Genomic DNA, 12,180 nt, shown 5'->3' on the forward strand with positions numbered 1-12,180 from the left:
CCCCACACAGAATCTAACAAGATTTAAGACCGAAAAGCTACAAGACCTCCTTGCATTTACATGAACGTTTTTCTAAATTATTTTGATTAATGATTAAACAAAGATGCTGAAAATACCAATACCAAGAAATCAAAGCCCGGCCTCCGTCTGGCCGACCTTATGAAAATGGTCTGTTTTGCTCATGCGGTGATTGACTATCAGATCTAGTTTCTGAACCAATGACGCAGTAAAATATGTGTCAGTACTTCATTACTTGTTAAAACTATGTGTAGAACTGCTAGCCACATGCTGCAATCTGTTAGCAGTAGGATATTAATTAGGTCTTGTCTGACCGTCTGCTGACTTCACTGTCATTTAGTACCAGATTGTGTTCCACATCTTTTCCATTTAAGCTGTTGGCAAATGAGTGCATCCTTATGGCCTTAATTAACCAGTGAATGTGTAGTATGACAAAGATGTTCTGCAAATAGATCGTTGCTTTATGTCTCAGTCTTCTCACCTATAGAGAATCATTCCGTACGTAAGAAATATGCGCAAACCTGGCTTTCTGCAGTAGCAGTCAGTGAACGCTGAACATTAGTCCCACATTATTATGTACAATCAGATATTGTTCCTGCTAAGAAATGAAAACTGGAAAACCTTAGTTTAGTTGTATCTATCAGTATGAGCTTTGTGTACATGTAAATGCATTAGAGTTGCTCCGGCACTTAAACCTTGCAAATACTTACTCCAAAGTACTGTACTGTATATGATTTACGGGTATTTTCACTATCCATTTGTATATACTTTTACAAAGGGGATTGATGAAGAAAGGCTAATCACATCTTGCAGTAGCAGCAACTACTACGTTCACTGTTTTTTGCCATGTTTGCTAGTATTTTATGTGTCAGGTTCATCAGGAAAATCCAGGAGCATACAGCAAAAAGATACCAAGTATTTGAGCCTTAGCAGTTCATGCCTAACCAGGGTAAGTGGGATTTAGTTTCCTCAAGGCGAGACAAGCAAAAAAATGTATACAACACATCCAGGGGAATTGTCCTAGAGCTTTTCTGTGGAAAGACATAGGAGACATTACAGTGTATTTACAGTAGCACACTGAAAAACTAACATACACCAAGTGTCAGAAAGTTGCTATTTCTCAACAAGATTAACTGTTTGTCCTGACAGTGTTGATGCTTTGGCTGAATTCATCCAGTGTTTTCTCTTAAGGTCAAAGAGACTTTTTCTCTGGCTGTACTACCATAGACCTTTTCCCCCCCTCTCCCCAGTTTGTACAGAGGATGTCATATTTCAAGGGCCACGATGGAGGACGGAGCCAAGTGACCTCATTTTACCGATCAGCTCCCCAGACCAACAGGCGACCATCTCGTGTGAGGCAGAAGGGAGCCCACCTCTGCAGTATAGGTAAATTACCACATCAAAGTTCTATTCCCCACAACATGAGCTCAACTGTCTACCTGCTTTGGCTCCACAGCCACATCACATGGTGAAAATCTATCGCTGTTTAATTGCTTGTGAATCTTCAATGCTGCTTCCACAGAAATCAAAGAGGGTACAGATAGTGTTGATTGCTATTGATTTGTTAAAGAACAACGTTTTCTGGACAGAAATGCTCAAGCGAGATTACACCATCTAACAGAAAGACGGGCTTCAAAGTGCAGCTGCTTAATTGAGCATCCGTTTCTAATTGAAAAAAAAAAAAAGAAGCTTATCTAGTTTAGCCTGAGCTATGATGTAAAGTCGGAGTCAGGGAGCCGCCAGTGTGGTTGATGAATATGCTGCCACCTCAGATATGAGCGAGGTTAACTTTATTAATGATAAGATTTAAGCCAGTGTATGGCTGAAGCTGATGATTTATAATGTGGTGCATGGCTAAAGAAACCATTAGGAGAGAAAAGGAGATTCTTGCGACTCATTTGCACCATAGATCCTTTGATATCTTGCCGACTATTCCCTGGCGGTGCAGGCAGCCTGCCTGAAAATGGTAGTGTTTTTTTTTTTTTGTGGTAGATTGTGTTTCGGAGCTTGGTCAGCACCATGTAGATGCACAGCAAGCAGGAGAGAGAGGCAATAACCTTGTGAGTGACATTCTGTTAAATGCTTACATTTCCTATAATGTGTCTGAGCTGAAAACATGGTCCAGGCACAGCAATGGGGAGTATCATTATACGTGCTGTGCAACTTGAGCTTTCCCAGGATGAAGTAGAAACTACCACTAGTGTTATTTTAGCCAAAGCTTAAAAGATTCTGACGTTGTGTTTGTGTTGTTCAAGAGGTGCCGTCCTTCCAGTTCTTTGTGTTGTTATTAGTCTGATGCAACTTTGTTCGCATCTTTGGTCTCAATGTCAAATTATAAAAGCAAATATTGCCAATATTATATAAGTATATTAATGTACATATTAAAGATGCACTAATTAATATTAAAATTTTAATGGTTGATTAGATGATTGTGTGAAATAGACAGGTTCATTTTCAGTGACGGACAAAGAGCAATTCATGGCAACATCAGCTCTTCACATTAGGTTTAAGGGGGAATTTTAGTATCTTGCAGCTTAATATTTTGCTTTTACATCCCGTAATGTTACTGCTCAGGTTTAGTCACCGTTTTCATCAACCCTGCAGCTAACACATGTTTCATGACATGGGATGACATGGACAAGAGTTGATGGACAAAGCTAGCGACTTGCTAGTCAACGTACTGGAGTATGTATAGATGGGGAATATCGGGTTAATAATGGGACATAAGCTCTTTGAATTACGGCTCCAAATAAATGCTAGTTTACTACATGTTTGCAGGTTACAGTATGTAAATGGAATCTAGTTTGCGAGCACGTTAGCCATATTAGCATATTGCGTTTTTATACTTTTGTGGAGGTCTTTTCCCCAAGTGGCCAAAAAACAAAACAAAACAAAAATTACTGCTGCAACTGTAAATTGTTAGATTTTTATTTTTTTTTTTTTTTACATGTTGTGATGCCATGGGTGTTTACTACATGTACAAAATCTATTATTGTATGTTTTTTAACACACTGTGCACCACCCACAGCTGAGACCTAGTGATAAAAGCTATTTTAGGTTCCAGTTTTTCTGATTTTATATACTGTAGAACTTTTGTTTTACTCCATCCTATAATTCTCTATAGTGAGCCTTGTGCGGTTCCACGGTTATTTTGTCCATCTTTTGTGTTTGCCACAGCTGCAGCACCTGGAGTTCAGTAATGTTCCACCATTTTGAAGCACTCAGCTTCTATTTGTGGTTCAAAACCACACACATATCTCATGCTAGCAATGTTCATCTAGGTCACGATTTATTGCTTGGAGTCACTGTCCTCAATCAGGACAAAAAAAATAAGAACCCATGTTCATACGGAAGAATTGATGTTAGAATAAGCAATCTTGCACCACGGTGGATTGGCATTTTTGGTAATGCTTTTAAAGACACTAGATTTTTGTCCCTAATTTTACGTTGAGGGAGTTATTTTTTTTAGCTTTATTTGGGTTGCATCAGTTTTTCTGACACTGATTGTCCTTGACTTGTTTCCCTTCAGGCAAGGACAGAACTTTTTTGTCCCGGTGATACAATAGAAAGCATAAATTCCCGGCAATGTTTTTGACTAACACTGAAATTAGAAACTCAAAATGTCCTGAGTACAGTGAAAAAAATAAAATGCCTCTAGGAAGTGGTCATGCTGTGACTTTCACCAAAGACTGCAAACTATGCTTGGGCCTATAGCCTGCAAATGAAAAATATTTGTATAATTAGATATGCCAAGCAAAGGGGTTATTACATTCAGAGTTGCTCACTTAATTTTCCCAGTTACTGCAGCTATTAGGGGAAAAAAAAATCATCCATTTGGTTTAAAACCTATATGGAAAATTGGGCCGCACTATATTGAATTTGTCACAGAAGATGACGTTAACCAGTGTCAGGGAGCCACAAATAGGCTTGGTGCTGAGCATGTCAGTTCACGTTCAGCTTTCCTGCATATGGCACTGCGTCTAAGTCAGTGTGTCAAATTCAACGCTAATAAAATTATTAGTTATGAATCAGGTGTGACCCGAATCCATACATCTTTCTTAATTCAGTGAAAAATGTAATAAGTAGATTTTCAGATATTTCAGCAACATTACTTATTTACTATAAACTAAACAGCCCGGTTTCTTTATACAGTCACAAGTTATGGCACTAAATGCAAATGTGAGATTTTTAAACAGATAAAACTGAAACAGTTATGATCTTAAATGTCTTCATTGAACACACCCAATAAACAAAAATCATGGTGGAAGTACTAATAGCAAAAGTCTAGTAGATAGATTTTTGATCTATTGTGAATAGTTGAACTCCAGTAAATCCTTCAAGTCTTTAGCTGTTACACTAGGCTTTTTATTTTTTATTTTTTTTTACCTCATAGAGAATTCTGCATTGTGCCTATGGAGGGATCATATCTGTTTGCCCACTTCTATGAAGATTAAGTGAGACACAGTACCAATGATGAATATCTAGTCTTTGACATTTCTCTATAACACTTTCCAGCAACCCTGCCTCCTAAAAATGACGTTCCTATACAAAGATTGTCTTTTCCTGAAAAACTTAATTTCAACTGTCAACATAATGACAATATGTTGTCATGTAATGTAAATATTGAGTTGGAAATATGCTTATAGTGAACATATCAATGAAATGTTACCAAACAATGTATTTTTGTACCCTCACCAGACACAGGACACCGGGGCCGGAATCATTGGTTTGAAAGTCCTGTGCGTTATATACCAGCCACCCTCTCGAAGCATCTCCTCCCTTAATGAAAGTACCGTTTCATTCATTCATAATGTAATAATTACATTCCCTGCAAAAACGTAATCGCGTTTGCCTGGTGCCGCTCGTGAATAACACACTGACATTGTTTCTGCGGCTTTATAAGTCATGGTAGTTCAAAACCACGCCTTCATTCTTATATCATTGACTGGACTCCAGGTTTGATAACACCTGAGTCCAGTTGGCGTTTAGTGAAATCAGAAGCCTAGTGTTTTCAATAAAGTCAGCCAAAAATCTAAACCATTTGTGTTTTATCAGCATATAAATATTGTGTTCATAGATATCTGTGACTTTGTGGAAGATCACAGTACTTTTCATATCCACATTTTTACAGAAAACCAGTAGTGATTAAAATACTAAGATACATCTGTTTAAATATATCACAAAAATCCTTGTTTTGGAAAATTATAAAAATATTTTGCAATAGCAAATAAATACTTCACAAGTTTACAAATCTATATTATAGATATTTGCAGTAGCATTACAGTAGGTACATTGTGTTGTTCTCAATAGTAGACATGTACTTAATATAATAATAACTAAGAGAGGGAAAAACCTTACTGCCACTGTCAAACACTGTGAGAAAATCAAAACTAACAGTGCATTAATCTGTCTCTGAACACTGTGTGGTTTCCCTTTCTTGTGTGGCTGTCTGCCTAAGTCCATTGATTCCTACTAGTCTACTAACAGGAATAAATAGTGCATTTATTATGATTTTTTTTTTCTTCGGCTATGGACAAATTTTGGAGCTGCAGTGAGTTTTTTCAGCAGCAGGATGGTGAATGAGCCATTGATTCAAGCTAAATAACAGCACCCATAATCATGGAAATAGTGCATCACCCAGTGCACGATTGTGGCCCGCACTGATGTGTTTTTGAACAATAATGTAGCTCCAGGCTTTGGCTCCACCGAATATACTTGTTAGTGGGATCAATTTATGTTGGTGTTAGTCATTAATGCAATTGAATCACAGTGAGGAAAAGCATAACAGTATCACCATCCTTATCCTCATATAAAGCAAAAGGGATACATCATGTGTCAGTGTGGGACTGTCAATCAGTAGGTGAGTTCTTTGCAGCGCAATCACACACAAACACATTCATCACAGTTAAAGGAGACCAAAGTTAAACCACTAAATGAAGAACGAAATTAAAATGAATGATTAAAAAAAAAAAACTGTCCTTGTGTGATTTAGTGAAAATGAAAAGATTGGTCACATGGAGATGGGTTGATGGGTTGTTGGGTTGATTAAAATATTACAATACACACAGAAGACAGGATGACAGAAGCATACGGGTTGTCGATTGTGTTAATGCTCCGCACACACACACACACACACACACGTCGATAGTTAGCGCCACACTGCTTGATTTTGTTTTCAGCGCTCCGATGCTCCGCTCCACCTTCACCTCGCCCACACTGTGACACGGTGAATGTACAAACGGGGAGCCCTGACAGATCTTCAGTTGACAAATAGTCCAGTGTAGCACCAGAGCGCACTCCGGGGCTCAGAGCTGTACTTTATGAATACACCTGTCACTGTGTTTACTATGAATCTGCTGTAACACAGGATCAAGGGCACAGCAGTGATTGGAAAGGGGGGATAAAAAAGTACTCTGGCTGGTGTCCGCTATCATGTAATGTGACTTCAGGCAGATGTATGACTCTACCTTTGTTTACGGGTCGGCACAGGGTAACGGGGACATAAATAGAACTGTGAGAGTGGGATTAGAAGATGTTAAGGTTGTTTTTTTTTTTGTTATGAATTCAGTCACGGCATAGAGCCAGATAACAGCTCTGAATCTAGAAACTGTTTCAAATTGAATCGATTTTTATCTTTAGGAGGTTTACTTGTCTTTTTTATTTTATGGAAAATTCTTGGAGCTCATGGTCCTAAACACGAATGTGATCTTTCAGAAGTAACAGTCATGGACTTTAAATTGTTAACTATGTGCGAGCATTATGAATATGCATTTTTTTCATTCCCCTTTCTTTTGAGTAAGAAAATCATCACACCCCTGTGTGTGAGTGTGTGTGTGCAAATGTATTGTTCACTGCTATTTTATTGGTTTAAGAATATTTATACATTTTGCTTGAAAGTCAAATAAACATGAATTTATTGGGAAACAAAAACAGCAGCAATAACCCACTAAACCTAACTATGGAGAGTACCCAGGTTAGAATTGAATTTCCATTATCAGCACTAAGCTCTGTGTGTAAGTGTGTGTGCATGTGTGCATTACCAGTATGTGGTCTGCGTGGCCACTGCCTTCTCTGTGGGTGTCTGGCCTCAAGGAAAGCCAGGTGAGCCAGTGCTGCAGTACAATCCCCAGTCTATTTGATGAGGAGACCTCATGCAAAATTGATGTGAACCTCAAGGTCAGAGGGAGTTCATTTAGAGCATGCTCACATCGGCCTGCCCCTGCAGCACACAGCTGCAAATATAGTAGGACTGTTCTCCCAGATTTACTGTAAGCTCCTCTCGGGCTTCGTGTGGTCTTACATCTGCTCTGTTTCAGGTTGGGCTGATGTTAAGATCTCTGTTCTGCTTGCTTCACTCTTCTGTTTCACTGATGCAGTTTAAACAGGAACTCTCCTGGACTATTAATATTGTTTTTAATAATTAGTGAAATTATTTTCTAAAGTAGAAATCATCCTATCCCTTATTGTTTTATGTGTTTAGCTTGAATTTCCTCTATTTAGATGTTTTGGGTTGCTGTCACATGACCATTTAAACACAGCAATGTCCACATGTGATTACAGGTCATTACCTTAGTATGGACATACCTGGTGTATAATTTTCCATTTTAAGGTTTTCAAATTGTTTACTAATTAGGTCTTGATGCTCAGGCTGGGAAGCAATGAGCTGTAAAACCAGGAAAGAGTAAACCAGAATGCTGGTGTGTCGGTGGTTGGTTCAAACATTTCAATGTCTTCAGAGGTATTGAACTCGGAATCTAATGTCATTCATGTTTGCTTATTAAGTCCCATAGATGGAGCTTTTATGTATTAGCCACTAACCAAAATGAATTGGGACGACTTCTTAATAAGGTACATCCGTTCAGTAATTTCTAATTGCTTTTAAATGCTACCTAATTGAGTGCAACTTGTGGGCCACCAATGGTATAAAATCACCTGCAGATGCCCATTGATGAATTTTTCATTACATGTATCGTTCTTTATTAACTTATTAACATTTAGAACTGTAGGCATTGATTCTTGTAAGGAACCTTTATGACTTACAAACATTTATAATTTATTTACTGATGGCTGTTAACCTTTATTAATGTCATCTGTAACTGTAGATGACCTAATAACTCTGCTTGACATATATTTACTGACTTATTACCATTTCATACTACATTGTTTAGAGCTCTAATAAATGCTGACTACATGATTTTTGCTCATGCTTTATCAACATTAACCTACATTTTGTCAGTGACGTACAAAAACGTATAACTGCATACAATTTGAATCTTTAATTGCTATTTTAAAATGACCATACTGCTACCGTGCGAGCATGAGACTCAAAATCCACTGACTATGAAATTATAATAACTGAGAGTGCTCTAAAACGTGCAACTGGAATTATCTGAATGATTAAAGGGCGGGCACCGCTCGAAAACATTTTGCAGCGAATATCTCTGCATTGCCAGTTGTGTTTTAAGAGTCTGGTGTCACAGGAGACATATTTTTTCTAAAATATTTTCAAAGACAATTTGAGATCAAATCTCAGTCTATCAACCCAAAATTGCATGTTTATTACATAAAAGGGACATTTTGTTCATCATTTTTTAAGCAGATCACTGAAATTGTTTTTCTTAACCACAGTTTAGTGCTCTAAATGGTATTCAGAGAATTGCAAAACAATTACTGCCGTTAGACACAACTTTAAATCTGATTAATCGAGGCAGTTTCCCAACAACATTAAAATGTGCTGAGCAAAGTTGGCCTATGCTAGATGAGTCGGAGTCTTATTCATCATGCTTTTTTCCCCACAAATAACATCATGGAAGTAAATGTAATCGTTGTCCATCCAGTGGAAAAGTCACATTTTAACATGTGCAGAAATGGGTGTAAGGGATTACAGGTGGGTTGGGGAAATGCAGGATGGAATCTGTTGTGTGTTTTCAAAGTGTGAAAGTTAATATTTTTTCACTCGGCACATTCCATGTGTTAGAAGTTGCACATTTGTCCAACTTTATTATTATTAGGAATGAGTGGACATACACATAAAAATGCTTCCTTAAATACGTTGCATTGTATTATTGCCTCCTATAGCAAAGACACAGCAGTGCATTTGCACCTTTTATAATTTTTCTGTACCTTTAAATGTCATCCACCTTTTCTGGGCTCATACTGTATGAAAAAAAGCAAACAAGGGCGCTGTCAGCCTAACTGTCTACTATCAGATTGTGTCTCAGGTGTTTCTCCAGCTAGAGTAGGTAGGTGGCTGCACTGATTGTATCGGGCGAGGACACCATCACATCCAGGAAGCCATCCAACTCCAGGGGGTGTGCGATCTGTCCAGACTGTCCACCTTCCTCTCCTATGAAGTTCAATCATGCTGTGTGGCAGCAAGTCTAACTAGTTTTCCAATCCTTTTCCATTTAGCCTCCTCCTCCTAATCCTCCAATTTGGCACAAACAGAGAATGGAAAGGAAGAAGTGGGGAATAAATCAAACAGAGAAATACAGGCAATTGATTGAAAACATTCCAGTAAAGTATGTTTCATTGTTTCATTTCAAATTATGAATCAGCGAGTGTATGTTTTCATATATATACTTTAGAAGGATGACAAGCGAGAAGTACAGTATGGGCTGTTTAAAAGCAATATCTTTGTTGGAACAGTGACAGAATCAGTCAGATGAATTGACTGGAACAGACTGTTAGATGAATAATGCAGGCGACAAGATGAAAGACGGCTTCGTCTTTTGTAGTCTACCAGGGAGGAAACTGGGGAGAGCCATGACTGGCTTTAAGACCGCATGAAGCATCAATCCAACTGCCTGGTGGTTTTGCCTTCGAGGGGGGAAAAATGATATTGATATTTTTTTCGACCTTATCATTGGAATTGTCATTTCACAGTCTTGGCTCTGAGACACACTTACGCTAAACATTCCAATAATGCTTTGTTTCTAAGTTTTTCATCTATTTTAATGTTCAGAGATACAGTCCAGATAGCCGCCCTGCTCCTGTAGGTATCACCTTCAAACATGTTGCTCTTAGGCTATAGATTCCAAAGACTAATGTACAGTAAGAAGTTATTTCGTCGTTCATTCTTTGTTTTTGTCTCTGTTGGTTCACTGTGATTAATAGCTGTCACTTCCTGAACTCACCTCGCATATCAGAGTATCTCATGACCTTTGCTTGAAGGAAATGGTGTGTAGACAATACTATATTACGGTGTCAAAGCAATAAGCCAGAAACGTGAAAGTGCAAACATAAACTAATTAGAAAGCACACAGAAAGAGCAAAACTTTGCCAAGGATACACAATCCTTTAAAGTTGCAATACCAGTAATATTAACAAAATGTGTAGCCATTTTTTGCCTATATTTGAATTCATATTCACATCGGATTGCACCAGCAGTTACAGTACAAAATTGACTAGAGTAAGCTCTACTGTAAGTCTTTTTATGCAACTTTCTACATTTCAGAAAAAAAATAAATAATTTTTTTTACTTTATATTTAGCTGCAGTAACCACTACATACCATCTGAGGATTTCATAAACCTACTGTATAAAGTATTTTTTGTAAAATGAATTATGGGAAATCATCCACCTCAGCCCCGACACAGATATCTCCAATATAAAATTATTATTTGTCATGTAAACAGCATGTACATATATTTTCACATATCCAAAAGTTCTTGAGTGGGGCTCACCCTTCTAACCAATCATCCATTCATGCATTATCTGTGACCACTTATCCTGTGCGGGGTCACGGGGGGGCTGCAGCCTATTTCAGCTGTCAGTGAGGTGACCTTGGACAGGTTGCTACTGTATCTCAGGACGCAAACCTGCAGCCTTCTAGCTGTGAGGTGGCAGTGCTAACCACTTCATCACCATGCTGCCCCTTCTAACCAATCACAACACTTTTATTAGTTCTGCTTGATTAGTAAGTCAGTCCCATCAGGACCACATGGATGTTTTTGTGATTGTTGCGCTCCAAAATCCCTGAATTCATGACAGCTTTTCATGTTGTGATGTCGCACAGAATTGATTGACTTAATTATTGTAATCACAACATTGTTCATTCCTGATTGGACTGCTGGTTTAGAACTATTCCTATTTATTCTAATTTCATTGTGATAATTATCTGAAGTACTGGACAGTGCAGTGTGGAGCATGACAGAGCAGGAAATTATTCAATGTGGAGCGTAGGGGAGAACTGCTTTACTGACCTATTGTACTGTACTCATGTCAGGAAGTCCAGATCCTCTAACCAACCTAAAGAAAGGCTGAGGGATCCTCACAACATGGCACATGAAAAACAAATAACTTTAATTCTTTATAGCTGGGTAATGTTTTGTTAGCGTATGCATTGCTGCACATTGGAAGAGTTTCAGGAAGAGGTTATTCTAAAAAAAAAAAGAACCTCCTCTGAAATTTGGAAACGGGTTAGCGACAAATCCGATGTGAATCAAACATCCGCGATTTGCAAGTTAGCTGAGCCAACAAAGGGTGAAAACACATTGAATTATTACCAACTTTAAAAATGGAACATCAAAAAAAAAAAAGCCAAAATTTGCAGAAGGAGAACACAGCAGATGTTCGCAGCAGAGCAACAGAAGTAAACCAACTGCTTTGCCAGTGGCATTTGATAAGATAAAAAGGACATTTTTCATTATTATTCTGTTTACTTAATTGGTAAATTTTTCAATCACTATGGGTTTGCACTTGCAGCCAAAAAGATATTGTTCAATGGTAATTTTTTCATATGTTTATTTAGCACAGAGTTGTAGTAAATTTATTGGGATACACTGTATGTATATTACCCACTCCTATTAAGATTACAAGCTGTTTTTAATTTTTCCACTGCTGTATAACATTTGCTGATTAGCACTAAACACAGTGCAAAAGTGCAACATGAACAAACATTGCAACTGCCTTTTTTTAAGATAATAAATACTCCTAAAATTTTCTATCATGCTTTGAATAAAACTTATTTCTAGTATTTCAACCTGCACAAAATTTGCTGCTCCTCAGCCCATTGTCTACCTGTAAATGTCTTATAAATTTCACTAAAGTCTCTCAAGAAGTTTTTGAGGAACCCTGCTATCTTTGTCAATGTCAATGAAAGCAGTTTTTTTTCTGATATCCTGCTAGCAGATTTCTCCTTAGTTGAAGTAATTAAAACTGA

The 12,180-nt window shown here is 37.8% G+C and overlaps 1 protein-coding gene across 1 annotated transcript in view; it reads left to right on the top strand.

Annotated features, from left to right (window-relative positions):
* cntn3b (contactin 3b) overlaps positions 1-12,180 on the top strand; it is a 56,508-nt gene that overhangs the window by 8,245 nt on the left and 36,083 nt on the right. Inside the window, exon 3 of the mRNA XM_067505418.1 lies at positions 1,269-1,404. Within this exon, the coding sequence (XP_067361519.1) occupies positions 1,269-1,404 (136 nt within the window). The remainder of the gene's footprint in view (positions 1-1,268; positions 1,405-12,180) is intronic.

Source organism: Channa argus, chromosome 5, assembly GCF_033026475.1.
Source record: "Channa argus isolate prfri chromosome 5, Channa argus male v1.0, whole genome shotgun sequence".
In the NCBI taxonomy this organism is placed as follows: domain Eukaryota; kingdom Metazoa; phylum Chordata; class Actinopteri; order Anabantiformes; family Channidae; genus Channa; species Channa argus.